At 38.6% G+C, this 21,306-nt stretch overlaps 2 protein-coding genes across 3 annotated transcripts in view; both read left to right on the forward strand.

The window, feature by feature from the left end:
- The first annotated feature begins 1,565 nt into the window (after positions 1-1,565).
- znf330 (zinc finger protein 330) lies at positions 1,566-12,267 on the forward strand. 2 transcript variants are annotated; one of them, XM_050045119.1, is made up of 10 exons: positions 1,566-1,641; positions 2,012-2,223; positions 2,317-2,336; positions 2,438-2,508; positions 4,674-4,750; positions 5,931-6,057; positions 6,154-6,258; positions 6,429-6,475; positions 9,894-10,011; positions 11,699-12,267. In XM_050045119.1, exons 2-10 carry the CDS (start codon positions 2,104-2,106, stop codon positions 11,977-11,979), a joined length of 966 nt encoding a protein of 321 aa, XP_049901076.1. In that variant the 5' UTR covers positions 1,566-1,641; positions 2,012-2,103; the 3' UTR covers positions 11,980-12,267. The 2 variants fall into 2 exon arrangements, with proteins under 2 accessions (XP_049901076.1, XP_049901077.1); XM_050045120.1 differs by having other exon boundaries at positions 1,591-1,641; positions 2,015-2,223.
- Positions 12,268-14,461: 2,194 nt separating this feature from the next.
- Positions 14,462-21,306, forward strand: part of LOC126390881 (interleukin-15-like) — a 21,024-nt gene continuing 14,179 nt past the window's right edge. The window contains exon 1 of the mRNA XM_050045373.1: positions 14,462-14,687. Within this exon, the coding sequence (XP_049901330.1) occupies positions 14,619-14,687 (69 nt within the window). The 5' untranslated portion in view covers positions 14,462-14,618. The remainder of the gene's footprint in view (positions 14,688-21,306) is intronic.

Here is a 21,306-nt window from a genome sequence, read left to right on the forward strand (position 1 = left end):
CTTGGTCAATCCATGTGAAATTTGGTACAGTGGTAGAGGGTCATGGGAGGATGCGAATGAAGCAATATTACACCAATTGGCCAAAGGGGGGCGCTATAGCAACCGATTGAAATTGCAAACTTTGAATGGGCATATCTCATACCCCGTATGTCAGAGAGACATAAAACTTTGCACAGAGATGCCTCTCCTCATGAGGAACAAATAACTCCCGGTGATATAGATTTTCCGCCATTTTGAATTTTTTGAAAAACACTTAAAATCGATCTCTTCCTAGGAAGTTTGACCGATCTGTATGAAACTCAGTGAACATAATCTAGGGACCAATATCTAAAGTTCCCTCTTGGCAAAAGTTGGAAAACTTACTAAAACTGAGCTTCCATAAGGCAATGAATATTGCTGAGGGCGTGGCTCATCACATAAAGGTGTATAACATCTCAAGGGTTTCACCCATCACCACGCAACTTTGTAGGCATATGACCACACATAATCTGAGGGGACCCCTCCATTATTGACCCCATCAAACAAAATGGGGGCGCTAGAGAGCTAATTTCTTATCTAGGCCTAACCACCATATTGATTTTTACTAAACTTGGTAGATACGTAGAACAGGACGCCTCAAGGTGACTGGAGAAATTTAACTCTGATTGGCAACTGGGTGGCGCTATAACAACAGAGAAATGCTTAAAAATGGCTAAAATGTGACCGATCGCGGTGGCTGCAATTGTAGCCTACTATTAAATTCACAAAAACTCTGTCTGAATACATTTCTCTTCTTAATGGGTTCAGGTGACTATTTAATCTGCAATTTCCTATGACCTGTATCCCAAACACACACCATGTGAAACTGTACGTGGGCAACTGTGCACTCAGTGGGTATGGACTAGTGTTTATTAATTAACTGAACTGTAAATACAGCAACAAAAATATACTAAGGTACCTGCAAACATGGCAGCACAAAAGGTGTTTTTATTAAGGTTTTATTACTGATCTATATATTATTTTATTAATTTTATTATAGTTTTAACTCATCATATCATACCTTCAGCTGTTTATTCTATACATAATGTCTTCTATTGTCAGCACTTACACCCAGTAACATGCTGCTTGTGTGTTTATACAATTAATGATTCATGATGATTCATCTTAGCATATTTATATTTATCATTTTTAGACTATATATTCCATTTATTTACATTACACACAAAAACACAGATACACATATGGATAAAGAAAATAGGTAAAAAGAATAAAAGCATAAGAATAAAAACATAGAGCAGTGAGCTATTACTACAGTAGATATAGGCCTACTTATGATTGTAATGCAGATTTGTGGATGACAGTGCAGTAATTGCAATGAGAAGTAATGAAGTAATTAATTGTAATCTTGATCTATTTATCAACAATTAAACTGGTCATTAGTGATGGGAACACTTTCAGAGTTGTAACCTAGACACCATCATCTAAAATGTAGACAGTTTCAATTTTTGGGTGACCCAGGAATGCAGAAGCTACATGAGGGCAAACTTTACTGTATCTAGGAGACACGGAACCAAAAGTAGGAACGAAAAGCACGGCAGTGTGTTTCAGCCCGGACAGATTTTCAAACCGGACCTGCAAGAAGTCGGAGTGCTAATCATATCGGTGAGAAAATGTGTAAATCAGAGGCTTTTATTGAAGATGACATTTAGATTTAACACTCGGGACCATACATGTAACTGATTTACAGCCTAAATATTGAACATAAACGGAAATAACTGAAGTTAATTTCATTTATTCACCATGATGCGATGTACGTGTCACTTTAATAACTGTCACTGCAACAGCTAGTCAACGTTAACAAAAACGTTATAAACTAATTCATTACCGTTATTTTGTGTCCTCATAGTGTGTCTCTAACCGATTAAACTCCGTGTTTGTCTGTATTAAGAACATAAGTCATATAAAACACTTTAAATAACTTAGATTTCCTCAGTTGGTCACATGTAAACTAGCTAACTTTACCTCTCCGCAGCAGCACTAAGCTAACTAACGTCCCGTGATTGCCGTTGAAGCAGCCGTTAAAGCAGCCGTTAGCTCTAAGGAGACCAGCCTGGTGAAGCAGAGATGCCCAAAAAGAAAACCGGTGCCCGTAAAAAGGCAGAGAGCCGGAAAGAGCGAGAGAAACAGAGCCGAGCCAACCGGGATGTTGTCGATGTGGCCAAACACCCCTGTAACGCCAACATGGTATGTAGCTAACACAGGATGGCAACACTTAAAGTACCATATCTGAACCTACTGTTTCTGATGTTGCTACTTTATTGTCTTCTGTTTCTGTAGGAATGTGACAAGTGTCAGAGGTAAGTGACTTTGTTATATTAAATATCATGTATTAAGGTGTAATTATGACTTGTCAAGCAGCTAACAAACACTTTTTTCTCCTTGTAATGTCACCTGGTAGGAAACAGAAGAACAGAGCTTTCTGCTACTTCTGTAATGCAGTGCAGAAGCTGCCTGTCTGCGCTCAGTGTGGTGAGTAAACTGCACAGACATGTGGTGTATTCGTATGTCTGCAATAACAAGTATTGTTGCTAGTTATTTTGGTAACACTTAGTTTATAAAGTCCACCTACAGAGAGTTTATAGAAAGCAGTATTTCTCAAATGTTGTGCCATGATGACAATCCATGTGTGCTGTGGGATTTTGGGATAAACACACATTATTATTGCAATATTCAACTGGGCCTATACAAAAAGTTATACATGAATTTTTTAGAATGTATCAGTATGTTGTGTGCACCCATTTCCTAATAAAGAGGCAAACTCTAGCTAGAATATGTAATTTAACTGAATTCAATTTAAAAAACCTTCATAGGTAATATATTTGTTCCATTTGCATGTGGGAATTATAAGTGTGTGACACATCAAAAGCCCTGACTGGCAGCCAGCATACAGGATGATAACAATAGAAGGAGACAGCAATGAGTGGGACAATGGATCGTTTAATTGTATGGAGCAAATTACAACAAAGCACCAGTGAAGACGACCTACCACTGAAAGAAAAGAGAAAGAGTAGAGTAGACAGTATCATGAAAGCTACCTGTCTTAGTTTTTCTTATTTTATTGTCTTATGTCGTGATAAGAGTGATAAAACAAGTTACAGAAGCTATTGTGCACAGATATAAATACAGGTGTGCCTTGAGATTGTGGCTCGCCCTTTGGTGTGCCTAGTTGACCTTGAACTACTCACTCCACCTTGAGTGAGTAGTTATTCTGAGAATATGTAGGTATGTTCATTAGTTGTCACACTTTAGATAATCTCTTCAACAAATACAGAATAAAGTGAACCAGTTGAATTGTTGAATCTTAACTAATAAGATGCTGAAATGTCACAAATACTCCATAAACTATCTGTAGGCGGTCTATCTAAATAAAGTGTTCCCATCATGTTAAATCATTGGCTCCCAGCTGTCCCAACCACAGGGTCCAGATTTCACCTAAGTCATTATTTCAAGGTCCACAGAGTTTAATACATTCAGCGTATTACTTTGCTGTCTCTGTCAATTAGCTGTCCATTAGTCACTCACTCTACAGCAGGAAATGTACTTCAAAATAAAAGCTCTGTGCCGGAAATTCACTGTACTTCAAAATAAAGAGTGTTTACAAACTTGACACCTTCACTAATTACTTGTGGTCCAGTCAGAAGGGACCAGCAACCCACTTTTGGACTGTGACCCACCAGCTGGGAACCACTGTTTAGTCCTTCTCTCAAATCTTATTTTCATCCCTTTCCTGTGTGTGGCTCTGTGCACCACGCCCATTATCCCTACTGTAGACATAAATCTTGAGAAACAGATCATGAACATTGTAATTACTTACACAGGAGTATAGAGCATTTGTTGGGGGCTGTTTTCAACCATGGATTTGTGGCCTTATTAGTTACTATATACAATACCATCAGGATGATTTACACGGGGTCAACTCGTGTCATAATGAAGGAACATGTCACCCAGTGCAACAGTGTGCTTTCCTGATGTGATTTTAATAGTTTTTGGACAACAATGGAGGTGTATGGCGCAGGAGATTAAGATGCAGGTCTATCAGTCTTTGGCTGCACAGACGTTAAATGAAAGCAGGATCACTTCATTGGTCAAAGGTCAAATCTGGTGCAGCAGAGGTCGGGATATCTTGATTTTTAGTCCTGAGCACCAGGTTAGGTTTAAAAATTGCTTTATCCTTCACATACCATAATGCATCCTAACTTAGTCTTTTTTAGCCCCTCCTGTCCACACCTCCAGAATGCAATGCAGTCTTTCTGTTTTAAATATGAAGCCTCAAGCCCAGGCTGAGATAACCCTAACAATGTCATCAGGAGGGTGTTAGAGCCACAGAACACATTATACAACTGTTCACAGGCTGAGTTGTATTAACCATGACAAGTAAGCTGATCCTCATGTCAAATCAGTGGAGTTCACCTTTAAAGCCACTGCATGTTGAAAATATTCTACTTTGGTGCCCCGAGTGGTGGTATCTAAAAAAGACACTTTTACAGACAGCTGTGCGTTCCAATTATATGGAAGCTTTTACCATCAACAACAATTGCAAAAATGCTGAAAACACATCAGAATTCGTCACATAGTGGCATTAAAATGGGTTTTGACACCTTAATAATCTTTATGCTTTATGCTTGTGATGTCAGGCAAAACCAAGTGCATGAAGTCATCAGACTGTGTTGTCAAACATCCTGGGATCCACAGCACTGGGATGGCCATGGTGGTAAGTTAACATCATTTCTGAACTAATGTAATCACACTAGAAGAATACCTCTTTATTATCAATCCTTATGGGGACATTTGATTGTTGAAACAATGTAAGAGTTAGCACAGTACAGTAGTTATTGGCTGTATTTTTTAAAAACAGTGTTTGTCTGTTAATTATGTGTGGGGTTAATTTAGTTCAGGCTAGTATTTGCAAGTGGAGTCAACAAACTACGTGCCCTCCAATGTCATACTGATCTGGTAGCTTTGTTTGACAGTGGCAGATACAAGGTACAATGAGCAAACATCACGGGAATGAGATTGTGCAAGTTTTATGTGCAAACAGGATTGTAAATGTGTGCAAACAGTATTGGGCACTGACGTACATAATAACGTGCATAAAACTGTTCACCATTGGAGACGAAGTGCTCATTATCACTCTTTGCCACTTGTGCACTTTGCCATATAGTGCAAGTACAATCAGAACCTAATAATTATGGCCATAGTAATTACCATCAGTGATGTGGAGGAAATAGATAGTAGTGTAACAGAATAATGATGTAAACAACGTTCAATGTACAAGTGATAAATGACAGCCTAATGCTCACTTCTTGGTGAGAGCTACTTAATAATTTACAAAGCATGTGTTATAACAGGGTTTAAAATAGCCTGCGATGAAGTTCATTACTTGTTATTTAAGGTCAGTTTGTAATAGTGTGTAGCGACCAGCTTCAGAATTCATTAATGTTTCCCAAAGTTAACACCCACAATCAACCAATAATCCAATCCCAACTCTCCAAAAAACTCTTGCCGTCTGAACCCCACCTCCAGAAAACCTACTAGTGTGTCTCAAACACGCCGGTGTGGGAATGGTTTACCTACTGTTACAGTATGAGTGATGCTGAACGAGACTTTAAAAAATATCAATATTCAATACCATCCTTGATGCCAGGGAGAACAATTGACATGTAGGGCATGCAATTTAAAATGTTCGTTAAAAGATGAATGTAACAATGCTATATAACATGACTCTCAGAGAGAGGGTGAGAACGAGTGTACCGATGCTGCCGATAATAAATAGTAAAACTGTTTCAAATATTCAGAATCAATATGTTTTTAACAGTACTAGTTAATGTGTAAATATTTTTACAGTGGTCTCAGAGAGATAATTCATGTCAAGCTTTTTTCTTGTCCACAAGGGGGCAGTGTGTGACTTCTGTGAAGCTTGGGTGTGCCATGGCAGGAAATGTTTGAGCACTCATGCCTGCGTGTGTCCTCTGACTGATGCAGACTGCATCGAGTGTGAACGCAGTGTCTGGGATCATGGTAAGACCCCCCCCCCCCCGTTTGTTTGAAATTCACCCTGTCAAATCAGCGTCACACCAAAGATCAAACCCCTGGCTATTTTAACTTCATGAATAGGAGGGCGAATCTTCCGTTGTTCCTTTTGTCAAAACTTCTTGTGTGAGGATGATCAGTTTGAGCACCAGGCAAGCTGCCAAGTCCTCCAGGCAGAGACATACAAATGTGAGTCATTTGCTTTTCCTTTCACAATGTGATTTTGGCTCTTTGTGGTTAATGGGGAAAGTGAAGTATATCTTCTCCATTGCAGAGAGTGATATCTAGAGGGTATGTGTGCAGAAGAGGGAATGTGGTTGTTTACTCTTTGTTTCGCCTTTTCTCACGTTCCATTTTAGGTGTTTCCTGTAATAGACTGGGGCAACACTCCTGCCTGCGCTGTAAGGTGAGGGAAACATCTATCCAAACTTTACAACACACAGTGGAGGGACTTAATTCTGTCCGAAGTTTTAAGCTGCACAAAGCATTTTTTATGTAAAACTACACCCATCTTATCAGCTCACATCACAAACTGTTTCCACAACCCACATCTCCTAACTGATAAGAGAGTCAAATTGAATTCTCTATTTCGTTTGCTTTTAATCTGTTTGTATCAATATGCCTGGCACGAGGGCAACGAGGAAACAAAACTTAGGAATAAAATGGAAAACTTTTCACTAAATAGCAGCAAGAGAGCGCTCCAATCAGATAAAACTGGATTCACCAAATGAGGCTCGAGCTGTTGCCAGAAGATAATTTTTCCTTCATTAAAGCAGGCTGCAGTGCATCGATGTCAGACCACACGATCTCTAATCTGTTAAAACAAGTTGGCTGTCACTAGCATTAAAAGGTTTACCACTAGGCAATGTAGTGTCACAGCTTTATCTACAAAATGCACAAGTGGCTTGGTAGCTTATGATATTACAATTTGGCACGGCAGTGTCACTGATACAGCACATTTCACTACAGGTAAACACAACATGCTTTACATAAAATGCTAACAAGAAGTAACATGTAATGAGGAATACAACTGATTAAATGCAGGAACATGCAGCAATAAGGAAAGAAAACAGAAAACCATCAACCAGACACAAAAACACACACACACACACACACACACTGTAACTACAGTAAACACAGAATCCACCGTAGCAAAGACACACACAGCTGACTTTATTCTGTCTAACTCTGTCTTGAAATAATATTCACACGCCAATATGTATAATATATATGTTTATATGTTAAACAATATGTTTAAAGTTATTGATGGGTGTGATCTGTCCTCCTGTTCACACTGATAGAGAGGAACCTCTTCTTAAACTTCTGTATTTCAGCCTGGATCCAATCACCCCATGTTTTTGTGTCTAAGTGACTAATGAGACAACAATTTTTGAAGTCCAGTATTGAGGGAGAGGGCTGCAGCTGCAGTGTAATCCCCACAGGCAGTTGTGCACTGTCAATGTACCTCCACTAGAGTGCTTGTTTTTGCCACTGCAGGCTCAGATTGTTATTATAAGTGTCTGACAACATGACAGAAAGGACCCTGCAAAGAAATTAACGTTTTTCTGTCTCATGAGAGGTGAATTGTTGCAGGAAAAACAACGCTGGAAATGTTAGTGAGAGTTGGAGAGAGGAGTGCCAGGAAGAGTTTGTTGTGTTAGAGTACAGAAAGATGAGCTTAATGTCGGACAGTTAAGGTCAGGTTAGAAGCAAAAAAACGTTTACTTAGATTGAACCTTGGTTGGGGCAATGTGGCAAGAGCAGAGTGACCTGAAGCAAACATTGTGTGATATTGGGCCAGAACGAGCTGTAGTAGAAAGCCACGTATTAAGATAAAATAATGCAAGTGCCAGAAATGGCAGGTAATTAAACCCATACATACCTATACACATGGAAAGTTAGGTATGATAGTTGTCTGAGTATAAGAATGTTTAGTGAACTGTTCTGTGTTGTCTCACTGTTGCGGCATTTGAAGTTGTAAGCTTAAAAAAACCCAAACATGGGTAATAGGGTACTAGTTCAATAATACAGGAGTTTTTTTTTTTCCATAATACTACTACACTGTGAGTCCTCAGCTAGTGTGAGTTGGAGTTAGCTAAATCTGGTGAGTTTCTCTGTCTGGTGTCATTGTCCTGTAACAAAACCACATGTGAGTACAGGAAGTATCTGAGCAAGCGTTTACTTGGACATGACTTGCCCTTGAAGCTTATCCTGGTGATAACAGTATTCAGGATATGGTGTTTATGTGCTCGGACACAAACGGGCTACTTTAAAGACTCGATCATGAATGGGTTATTCATGTCCATGTTATGCACTCAGTGTGGGGAAACACAAAGAGGGAATTTTGTACTGAAAAGACATTCTCTTTCACTTTGGAAAAGTTCCCACTGTTGATGTCTCATGTGAGATTCAGCAGGACCTGAGCAGGGGCGAAAATCCCATTTCCTAGTTGGGGGGGACAATAAACAGTAAAATTTTAGAGAATAATTCCAGGGGGGGACAAGGAAAAAAAGTTGTAGCCTGTCTTTTATACAGTATCTTTTACCGCAATTTGACGCTTTAATCTTTTCTCTATCTCTCCAACAGGCAGAGTAAATGTCTGTAATAACTAAACTAAAACTAAAACTAAAACTAAACTTTTCCTGCAATTAAACTGGTAAACTGGGTTATAAACAGTGTGCTGTGAGATCTGCCGCTGCGCACCTCAAAACCGTGTGTAATAGTCGCGCGTAATGACCGCTCCTCGTCTGCACGTCTTTCATGTTTGTCTCACTGACAGGTGGAGAGCCTACAGACGGGTACCCATACGAGCCGCTCTGCCACAACCGTGCGTAATAGTCGCGCGTAATGACCGTTCCTTGTCAGTTAGACTGCATGTCATTCATGTTTGTCTCACTGACAGGTGGAGAGCCCACAGACAGGTACCCATTGCTCTGCCACTGACTGCTCTTGTCCTGTCCTCTCCCTCTTCTTTCTCTCCTGTCCTCTCTATCACTAAACACTGAGCTTAATCATTAGCTTTTAGCTTAGCAGCACTCATAATTGAGTAGGCTTTTGAACAATGCAGGAGAAATGTTGCAGACAGTTTATATTATCAGCCTGGGCCTGGGGCTTGTTGTAACAGTAAATGGGATGTGTTGTAACTTGTGTAAGTTAAACTGTGTCTGTGTGAGTGAACATCTTACCCTGCGATGCGCGATGTGGGCAGCGGTTCCAGCCACACGCGGCTACTGCTGCCAAGCAGCCCCGCCCATTGGAAAGAGTGTGGGATATACCACTACTAGGAATGGGAGGGGGGGACTAAATCTTTTAAGATTTAAATAGCACATTATTGCGCGATTATAATGAGAACCGCTTACATTGTGCTTTCAATAAATACTACTGCATTGTTCAAATATTATTAATTGTGTCTCAAATTATTCTAGGGGGGTACAGCTTTACTGATTTTACATGTTCCCCCTGTCCCCCCCGGGATTTCCGCCCCTGGACCTGAGTGTGCATTTTTGCATGGAATGAACAGTGGATTTTGTCCCTTGTTTTTTACTGGGGACTCACGTTAGGAAGGGATTTTCCACAGCAAGTGTGGACAAAAAGAATGACAACAGTGTGGTATTGTAGACTCAAAAGATGTCCGAGCTTTTCATTTGAAGCCAGTAGATCAGCCCCAACAGTTACATAAGAACAGCCTGTTTCTTTAAATAGATGTGGGTGATTGACCTGACTTGTCAAAACGAGCCCGAATGTTAGTTGGATTTCATTTTTATATTTGCACTATATGTCAAAATAACGTGTGTGCCACTAACATTTCCACTGTGTCCTTTCAGGCCTGTTACTGTGATGATCACGCCAAGAGTAAGGTCTTCAAACAGGAGAAAGGCAAAGCTCCACCCTGCCCCAAATGTGGTCACGAGACCCAGGAGACCAAAGACCTCAGCATGTCCAGTGAGTTTCAAGTTGTTTTTTTCCAGGAACGGAAGTTGCAGCAGCCCCCACTTCCCTGCTGAGTCTTGATCTCAAAAACGAAACAGAAAGAGTGAGAAAGCGGGGACATTTACAAAGAAATGAGCCTTTATTTCCCGTAAAATCTCGAAATAAGACACTTGTTTGACCCCTCTGAGACAGCAAACAGATCATTCTCTGGTTCCTGTTTTTTTTAATTTTTTACATTTTTATTCAACTTTTACTTGCACTTTTTTGTGATATTGACACATTTAATACACTGTTTATGAGAGAGGTGCATCTGACCAAGTGGCTCTTTGGACAGATGACTCCTGTGTGACTACTTTAAATTCAACAACATTGCAGTGTAACCAAAATGTAATGTTATGTCATTGATTTATTGAGCTTGGTCCTTGACCATGGAGAAAAAAAAATCGTAAAGTTTCCCCTGCAAGATTTCTTCTGGGGTGCTTTAATTGCAGACCGGATCAATTGACTATGTAAAACAGATGTGTGGTGCAGTGGGCAGCGTGCAGTTTGTTGGCTGATGGCAGCATGTACATGTACTATAGGTACTGAGTGTGTCGGATTGTGAATAGGGACAGCTCTGTATGGAGTCTTTGTATCTTTTAACGGCAGATACCGCATGTATCTAAGACAAATTTCCTTCTGGACATTGAAGTCCATCTTATCTTAATCATATCTGTCTACATTAGGTCCACAACTAAGGATTATTTTCACTGTCGATTATTTTCTTGATTAATCGATCAGTTGTTTGGTCTATAAGATGTCAGATAATGGTGAAGAATGTTGATCAGCGTTTCCCAAAGCCCGAGATGACGTCCTCAAATGTCTTGTTTAGTCCACAACCCAAAGATAAACAGCCTATTGTCATAAAGGAGGGAAATAACCGTAAAATATTCACATTTAAAAAGCTGAAATCAGAGAATTTTGACTTTTTTTCTTGAGACATTTTCTTGGTAAGAGAAGACAATGCCCATACACTGTCCTATTATTTGCTACGCACTTTATTTGATTTTTATTTGATTTTAAATAAAGTTTATTGCAATTAGTAGGACAGTGTGTGAGAATTCTCCTCTTACTTATGGACTTTTTTTTTCTTAAAAAAATGACTCAAACTGATTAATCGATTGTCAAATTAGTCGGGGGTTGATTTAAAAGTTGACAACTGATCAATTAATCGTTGCAGCTCTGGTCGATGTTACTTTCAATTACTGTATGTTTTTATACAAAATATTATAATGTGTTTAGATTTTTCTCGTGTCGTACATAACAAGCAAGGAAATTCGGTGTTCCCAGCTACCCAAATAAGAAACATGTAAGACAAGGGTTAAAAATCTTTGTTAATCATGCAGCGGAGGAAATATTTTATTTCTGGAAACCAGTTTTAAAGCAGTGGTAAACAGTGGGTGAGCAGTGAGCAGGTATTTACTGTATGTCTCAGGAAAACAGATGCTTACCTTTGTGACGTGAATGCTATGGTAATACATGAGAGGCACTAACTGGGGCTGTCCTAAAATTAACTCTTTACGTACAGAAGTAAATTTAAACTGCAATTAATCTGTAAAACATTAACGTGGTTTTTAAAATATTACCCTACTTTATTTGTCGCTTCACCATTAAAGCAAATGAAACCAGAGCTAATGTCACGTCTGTGTCTTCTCTGCAGCTCGCACGTTGAAATTCGGCCGACAAGCCGGCGGCGACGACGACTACTATTACGACGGAGCGTCAGGGTACGACTCCTACTGGAAGAACATGGCATCCGGAGGCGGCCAACAAGACGGCTACGGAGACGATGATGACTATGAGGAAGATGAGGATGATGATGATGAGGAGGAGGATGATGATGAGGAAGAGGAAGATGATGATGACGAGGAGGAAGAAGAAGGGGAAGAGGAAAAGGCTGCTGATGCCATGGCTGGTCTTAAAGTGGACGGGGCTGCCTGAGCTGAGACAGAGACTGGACAGCTCGGTCCTATAGATCCAGATGAGCCGCGGCAGATGTTCAGTTGTTACAGTGAAGGAATGAACAGAGACAAACATGACGAATCCAAGAAACACAGTTGGCACTAGTACAGAAACCATATCTACATTTTTGTATCAATCCCTGACTCTGAGAAATGTTTCCTACAAAACCCACTCACGCTGCCGCACAAGAACGAGAAGATTAGTAGAAATTGACTGACTGAAAATTAAGCAAACAAGACTAAATAAATATTAAGATTTTGTCACCCATCCTGAGAGAAGTCTTGTTTTCTGTTTTGGTGTTACATTCCACCTGGATTGTGAAAGAAGGCCCCGGGGCCAGAATGAACTGTTGACTCCTTTAATTAGGAACATGCACCATGCACATTTGGCATGATGAATGGCATGATGAATAGCTCTGAAAACTACAATACCCATGAGCCTTTGCCATGGTAGCACCAGAGAACAAACCAGTCTTTAGCTGAGTCACAGCTGTAGCTTGCTGTTGTGAACAAAAATGGCGCTACAGTTGCCAGATTGATCCGAACTTGACCCAATCATTGACCATCATTTGTTTATAGATCAGTGACGCTGTGTTACCATTAATATGTGAAGAAAACGTTATTTTTCTTGCGTGTCTCCACAGCTGGTGATCACGTCTAACAGCATCAGCACTATATCAAAACATGTTACAAACTCACACACAGCTCGTGCAGTCAAGTCTTGTCTATCCAGTCATATGCTCTGCACTTCCCAAACACATGCACATGCACCTTGTGAATTAAAACCGAACTGAAAGTGAAACTTATCTTTGCTCTCTTTAAAACCAGACTCCCATACTAAGGGTTTTTCGCCTTGTACTTTCCAAACACGTACATGTGTTCGTAAAGTACAGAGCATATGAGTGGATACATGAGATATGGAATATACTGCAAGAGTTGTGTTTTTTGATATAGTTTTCCCGCTGCTAAACCAGGTACCGGATCAACCAGTTCAATTCAATTCAATTCAATTCAATTCAATTCAATTCAGTTCAATTCAATTCAATGCTGTTATTGTCATTGCACAGCAGTACAACGACATTTTGTGATCTCTGGGCTAATACAAAAAAAAAAAAACAGTAAAAGACAAACAATAACCAGCAACAATGAGACACAAAACACACTATGGGTAAAAAAGGAGAATATATTATGCAGTAATAAATAAATTAATAAGTAATATAAATCAGTGCAGTTTGATAAGAGCAGCAGTACAGACTTAATCGCACATCTGGCCCAGCCAAGGAGCATACACAGTATGCACTATTGCATATTAGATGAGTTAATTATCTTAATTATTAATCAGTAACTTTGCTGATTTCATGGAGGCATGCTGTAAAAAAGTTGTCTTCACAAATACAGGGTAACACGGCATGGCTAACTGATTAACAAAAGTGGTCATTTGCTGAGTGAACTTTGGCCGTCGTATATAGATCTTTTAGTAGCATATAACAGAATTTTAAGTTCCCTTATTTGATGATTGTTACAGAAATGCATGCTGGGAGTCAGTGTTAAATTCTTTGCTTGTGTTATTTGTGTTTACAGGCTTGTACCGGTGATGTTTTCTAATATCTAATGCAGTTGTTAATCTTTTTCACTGATGTTGCGAGTATATGAACTCTGGGTGCCTGAAATAACCCGTCCCACTTCACAACTCTGTAATGCATAAAGCTTTTGAAGGAGGTGATTAATATAATGATGATATTGTGATTATTCTGCCCGTGAAAATCCCATTAGACTGAAAAATGATATTGCTACACACATATCCAACAATATATTTGAGAACCAAAGAATGCAAATGTATTGACTTTGCTATACCACAGGCAAAACGAACTATAGCTCTTAGCTGGAAGAAGTTTTAGTTGTTGGGTTTGTTGTGTTGGTTTATGTGAGTGTAAACATTTGTTGTAATAACATTTGGACATTAAAAAAGCAAAGAAAAATTGAGTTCATGTTCCCAAACAAATTATCAGGTAAGGACATCACCACAGACCACACACACCCACAAAGCCAATGTGTGTGTTTGATAATCAGTCTGAAATAAAAAGTTACAGTCATGATGTCTTTGTAACAAGTGTTGCTCTGCTTAAAGGAATTTATCTGCATCTTACTGTGGTAATTGGACTGGATTACTCTGCCTCAGTGCAACACAAAGGTTATCCAAACAACTTGACATGTTTGATCTGATCCGTGTTGAGACATGTTTGTGTTAAATATGCCACTGAATAATACAAACAATATCTGACTGATCATTTTCACATGAAGGTGACAGCCTCGGTCGTTACTGGCATATTTATCAATCTGTGCAATTAAAGACAGATCTGTCAACAGCTGCTCTGACAGGCAGTGGCGAGGAACAAAGTGACGAAGCAGAGGAGGAGTGAACTCTTAACATGACGCGAGCAGGGCGTGTGTCTGTCAGTGGATCGACATCTGGACCGCACGTAAGCTCCGCTGAAGTGTTAACAACCCTGGACGAGGACCAATGAGACCAAACAGCTTCTTAAGAACATGTGAAATGCAAAAATGTGATGTTGGCTTGTTGCTCCGCTGGGTAGGAGAGAGACCGATGCCGCTACGCAGATGATAGACTTCACGACGGCGCTCCCGGTGTTCCTCGGCCAGCCCTCATGCCCCAGAGACCAGCGAGCGGTGAGCTGACTTTCCCTCTCTGAGTGTGTGTGGCAGCCAGGAGTGTAACCCAACCTGTAGCCTAACCAAACCTCGGGGTCGGACTACTAGTGTTGGTTAGAAGTACACGTTTTCATTTAGGAGGGACAGAAACGTGGCAAAGTTCAACACCTGCGAGAAATAACTGGTGCGTAATGATCGGAGGTGTGTCAACTTTGGTAATCCACGTGCACCCACGGGAGTTATTTCAGCTGCTGTCGGCGAACCGTGCGCCATTATGGTTATTTGGTGAAACTAAACAAGGCACCAACACTGGCATTGGTTTAGTTTCACTTTCATTTGGGGCAGAGGACGTGATCTGGTTCAAATGGCCCCTCCTTCTGTTTGGAAGTATGTAGAAGTGACGCTAATGTAAGACAACAAACATCTGCACAGCTGTAGGGAAAAAGCGCAGGAGGCACGTGCACAACAGGCTTTTACCTGCTGTTATTTATTAAACGCAGTTTGATAAATAATTGGTGGCTGTCAGTGTGGGGGAGTTTAGTTTGCACATAGCACCAGGCTGTATTCTGAGTTACTCACAGAGATGACACATTTTTATGGACAATACTTCCCAATGCTGGAAAAACAAGTCAGACTTTCCGTGAGTACAAAAGTAGGTTACCATGATGTAAAAATATTCCTTATAAGGTTAACATTAAAAGTCTTACTTAGGAAAAAGTACTCAAGTATTATCAGAAAAATGTACTTAAATTACAGTTCAAACACAAACACACACAAATAGGATACTGTAAAACAGGGTTAATGGATAATACTTCTAATAAAGAAGTTTTTCAGCATTAAAAAAATATGTTTGTTTTATTAATGTGTTTTAGACAGTTGACAGCTTAAGAAGTAGGTCCAAATTTAAAAAAAGTGACATTTCTGAGTAGGATGGATGTAAAATAAATAGGCATACGTTTGAATATGTTGAATAAAATAGTTTGACCACTAGTTATTACCACAACTTTTGGATAAAAATGAAGTTGGTTCAACTTAATGAAGCGGTGGGAGGTCGAAGCAAATCATGTTGGTTGCACTAAACTATAATTGAGTTTGTCAGATTATGAAAGACTCATGGGATTAACTCAATTGCCAAATTAGGAACTACTAAAAAAAACCATGCACATTGTTACTTTAATTTTATTAAGTTGAACCAGAGGATTCTTTTTTAGAGCATACTCTAAAAATGCTTAAAATAACGATGTTTTGAGCATAAAAAATATGTTTGTTTCATCGATGTGTTTTAGTCAGTTAAAGTTCAGTAAAGTTGACATTTTTGAGTAGGATGGACGTAAAATAAATAAGTTAAAATATCTTAAATAAAATAGTATGACCACTAAATATCAACACAACTTTTGGATAAAAATTTAGTTAATTCAACTTAATTAATCTTTTCAATCTCAACTCAAATTTATTTATAAAGCATACTTAAAAACAACTCACATTGACCAAAGTGCTGTACAAAAGAAATAAAATGCTAAAAACATATACATAAGAGGCCACATCACCATCAGGTACACAGCTCACACACTCAGGGACACAACACACACAAGCATATGTCAGAGAAAGCCTCGTAGGATTAACTCAATTGCCAGATTAGGAACTACTTAAAACGATACATGCACAATGTTACCTTGATTTTTTTAGGTGGACTCTAAAAAAAAAGTTTGTTTCAATTATGTTTTAGTCAGTTGACAAGTTATTTTTAAGCAGTTGGTCAAACTCAAAAACATTTTTGAGTAGGATGGAATTAAAATAAATAAATTAGAATATCTTAAATAAAATAAATTGCCCAGTAAATATTGACACAACTTTTGGATAAAAATTAAGTTGATTCAGCTTAATTAAGCCGTGGGAGGTCGAAGCAAATCATGTTGGTTGTATTAAACTAACTGAGTTTGTCAGATTTTAAGACTCATAGGACAGGCTCAATAATGCCAGAGTTGGAAGTACTTAAAACGATACATGCACATTGTTACCTTAATTTTTTTTTTTTAAAGTTGAACCAGTGGGTTGGTTTTTAGAGTGTACAGAAGTACTTAATTGCAAGTAAAAGTCCTGCACACAAAATGTTACTTAAGTAAAACTACAAACTTACTGTCGGCAAAGTATCAAAAGTAAAAGTAACACACTCTTACAGAGTGTAATATTATTCATAATGCATTATATTATGAGATATTACTTAAATAAATGTTGTAATTTATTAATTTTAGGTGCATTACACAGGACTGGCTGGTTTAATAATAAAACACTGCATCATTTTTTATTAGCTCTTCATGTGTCCTGCATGTAAAATCTTAATTATTTGTAACTAAAGCTGTCAAATAAACACATGAAGCAAAAAAAAGTACCACGTCTCTTTCAAAAATGTCAAAGTATGAAGCAGCATTAAATGAAAATACTCAAGCAAAATGTACGTAAATCTAGTGTGCATGATTTAGGGGGATATATTGGCAAAACAGCATTTAATATTCATAACTATGTTTTTATTAGTTTATAGTTACCTTATCTAAGAATCATTGTGTTTTTGTTACCTTAGACTGAACCATTTATATCTATATACGGAGTGGGTTCTCTTCCATGTTGTTTCTACAGTAGCCCAGAGCAGACAAGCCAAACAGTGACTCCAGTCAGTCAATCAATCAGTGAAACGTAATAATGTCAGTGTTTATGATAAGGCAGGGTCCTCATTTAGGATCCGTGTGGCTTTAGGACAAAAGCTCCTCCTGAGCCTCTCAGTGCTGGGCTGGTGTAACTGGTACTTTGTTCCTGACCTCAGCAGAGGAAAAAAGGCAGTTTCCTGCGTGGCTGCGATCTTTTATGATTCTCCTCCTTAAATTAGGATGGAGCAGCGCCTATGGAATGTTTAGCTGAATGAACCCGTCTTTTCAGGGCCACGGTGCTGTTTCCGTGCCAGGCAGTGATTTTCCCCGTCAGGATGCTGTCATTGGTGCAGGAGTAGAAACTGATGTCTGCTACTTCACTGAAAAGTGCACTTTCAGTGTTTGTGCAGTGAAGGTTTTAACATCACACTTAGCTGCATATTGAACCATGATTGGCTCCCAAACTTGTGATGACACGGATCACACTCGCATGTCTAAACTGAGATCTAAGGTGAGAAACTTTCCTCCTTCAGCTGATGAGTGTGAAAACAGCCCTCTGGTGTCGAACTCTGCACAGTTAGTATTTAACATCTGAGTGATGTGACCTTGATTTTGAGCAGAATGGGACTTTAAGGTTCTATTTTAAGGCTTTAGCTTGTCGATCAGAATTGCTCTCCTCTTGTCAACTTGTAAGCTGCCTGAGGTATTTTGGCAAGAACCTGGTGGCTGTGTGTGTGTCTACGTTTAGGACGAGAGGGGATTGTAACTTTGCAGTCAGGTCACCCCGCGACTCTGGAGTGACCTGACTGCTGCCGAATAACTACCTCTCTTTAAAGCACAGTTTAAAACTTATTTTGATGCTCAAAGTCTCATTATGTTTTATAACTTAGATTCTATCTTGTGTGTTTCTGCATTGCTTTCATCCAGTGTCTTGTTTTTAATCTCTAAATTATTATAATATTGTATTGAATTATAATTATTAACCCATCTCAGAAGTCATTCACCTATCATTAACTTGTAAGAGGTATTTCAATGTATCTGGTCATGATGGAGCCACTGACTAATTTATATATCATTGGATAGTTAAGTCTAAAAAAATACATAATATTATATATTCATTGCCTTTTTTTTTTTTTTTTTTTTTTTAGCTGCATTGGACGTATTCCAGTCTAGTAATTGCACTTTGTATTTAATATGTATTTATTATTTTTTGAAAGCACTACCCACATTAAGTTTAATTAAAGTATCATTATTATTATTCTTATTATTATTACTTTGAAAAATGCTGATATGCAATACTATTTTGTTTGATGCCACAAGGAAAAATTGACAATTTTTTTGTATTAAAAGATGAAGATAACAAGGCTATAACATGACATCAATGATTTTTTCTTTTCTTGGTTGGTGGCAGAGAGCAGCAGCGTGACTGTAGTAAACATTAACAATAAGAGAGAGCGAGAAAGCGCACTTGGTACCGGTGTATTTATACTGTGATAAATGAGTATTTGAAACAGTTTCAAATATTCAGAATCAATATGTATCGATAAAGCAATATTTTTGACAACACCAATTTATTATGTTTTACGTGTGACATCTCATTGTGCAAAATAAACAGAAACTACAGCTGTCAGATAATTTCGGTGCAGTAAGAAGCACAGTAGTTTCCTTGGAGATGGAGTGAAGTAGAAGTATGAAGTAGAATGAAGTAGAAATACTCAAGCAAAGTACGAGTAGAAGTATGTTACCCTACTGTCTACTACTACTTTTTACTCCAGTACATTCATTTGACAGGTACAGTTACTGTGCAGATCAACATAACAAATCTACAACATAGCGCACCGTTGTAGATTAAGTGATGAGCTGATCGGAACTTCAAAGGCACTGACTTAACGTTCTCGAAACTGCTGTCAAAGTTGTTTTCCACTTTCCAGCGTCTCATCAGGGTCACACAGGCAGCCTTGACATCTAAACAATGCTACTTTCCCTGATTGACCACTTTGTGTTAAACGTGGTGCATTACTTCATGTTAAAGGCGGCAAACAGTGAGTGCTAAAATGACAAGTTAACAGGAACAACCGTTTTTGTAACATATGTATAGTTTAAATTAGAAAGCAAATATACAGAATATGTACTGGCTTCAGCTTCTTATATGTGAGATTTGTTTTTGTATAATTGGAAGAGGAGTATCTTTATATTTTGGACTGTTGCTGGAAGACGTCAGCTCGGGTAAAATTCTGATGGTATTTTCTTCTATTATCTGCTATTCCACAAACTAAACAATTACTTGATTCATTAAAACAAATCAGCATATTAATCAACAAAGGAAGTGACTTTTAGCTGCTTAGCTGCTGCTTTACAGCCTGCTGTCAAGACAAAAGTGAACAACCTTAATCTAACATTGCCCAACAGAATGCATTTTATATTGCGCAAGGTGTTACCTAACCTAACACAAGGATACACCTTGTCCTTTTACTAGAAGCCTGGTCGACCTACCCTTTGTTGTCTTTGAGGAGGCAAAAATAGAATTTCGCCTTTCCGCCTTAGCTCTATGGGGAGCAGAGCTTTCAGCCGCTCTGCTCCCCAACTCTGGAACTCACTGCCACCTGACCTCCGTAACTCTGCCACCCTGCCCATCTTCAAATCTAAACTCAAAACTCATCTGTTCAGACTTGCTTACTCTCTCTAAACTGCTTCACACGGTCCCCCCTCCCTTTTTATTGTTTGTTGTCTTTTATTTTGTATTTTATATTTTTGTTTTTATATTTTCTGTACGGTGACCTTGGGTGTCCTGAAAGGCGCTTTCAAATAAAATGTATTATTATTATTATTATTATTATTAATGAGGTTTTATATTTGGGTAATGGAATTTCTATAAAACAGAGCACTCTAGTTAACCCATTCATGCCCTAAGACCATATGATATGAGAAAATGCCACATTTGTTCTGATTTGTCTAAAGTCTTGAAATCTGGTTCAGACAGTGGGTAANTTTTTGTTTTTATATTTTCTGTACGGTGACCTTGGGTGTCCTGAAAGGCGCTTTCAAATAAAATGTATTATTATTATTATTATTATTATTAATGAGGTTTTATATTTGGGTAATGGAATTTCTATAAAACAGAGCACTCTAGTTAACCCATTCATGCCCTAAGACCATATGATATGAGAAAATGCCACATTTGTTCTGATTTGTCTAAAGTCTTGAAATCTGGTTCAGACAGTGGGTAAATGTGGGCAAATATATAACAGAACAACTCTGACATTTTTAGATCACAGGAAAAATCATAGTTTTATTGGTAGTCAAAGTCAGGAAACCACCAGCATACTGTTAATTAAATGTTTGTTTTTTTACCTTGCATGTGTGTGTATATTTGATTAAATTTGCTGTGAGTTTAGATACGAAATACTTGAATGTGCTCCTTGTAGCTTCTGAGATGCAGCCATTGTCCAATCATATATTTAGTCTTTGGGCAAATTGGACTACAAACTATAGAGTAACAAGAAAAACTAACTAACCAACTTCAGCCAAATGGTTTGCACAATTTTGAAAATCTCTTCAAACTTGGGATAAGATAGAACCAGAGAACACTTGGAAATATCAGGGGTACAAATTGTAGCAGGATCAGATCATAAGTTTTTATAATGGTAGTGTCACTGAGCTACCACACATTCTTAGGGGAGAAAAATAAAATGAAATCTACCTGTATGATTACTCTGGAGGTTGTAGTTTGTGATGAAACAACCACAGAGAGATGCAAAACAACCACAAAGAGACACAAAACAACCACAGAGAGATGCAAAACGACCCCAAAGAGACATAAAACAACCCCAAAGAGATGCAAAACAACCCCAAAGAGACATAAAACAACCCCGAAGAGATGCAAAACAACCCCAAAGAGACGCAAAACAACCTCAAAGATACATAAAACAACCACAGAGAGATGCAAAACAACCACAAAGATACATAAAACAACCACAGAGAGACATAAAACGACC

Source organism: Epinephelus moara, chromosome 5 (assembly GCF_006386435.1).
Source record: "Epinephelus moara isolate mb chromosome 5, YSFRI_EMoa_1.0, whole genome shotgun sequence".
Classification (NCBI taxonomy): Eukaryota; Metazoa; Chordata; class Actinopteri; order Perciformes; family Serranidae; genus Epinephelus; species Epinephelus moara.

Coding starts and splice junctions, on each gene's coding strand:
- znf330 (XM_050045119.1), top strand. CDS start 2,104: ATGCCCAAAAAGAAAACCGGTGCCCGTAAAAAGGCAGAGAGCCGGAAA. Junction 2,224..2,316: donor ACCCCTGTAACGCCAACATG/GTATGTAGCTAA, acceptor CTGTTTCTGTAG/GAATGTGACAAGTGTCAGAG. Junction 6,476..9,893: donor ACTCCTGCCTGCGCTGTAAG/GTGAGGGAAACA, acceptor GTGTCCTTTCAG/GCCTGTTACTGTGATGATCA.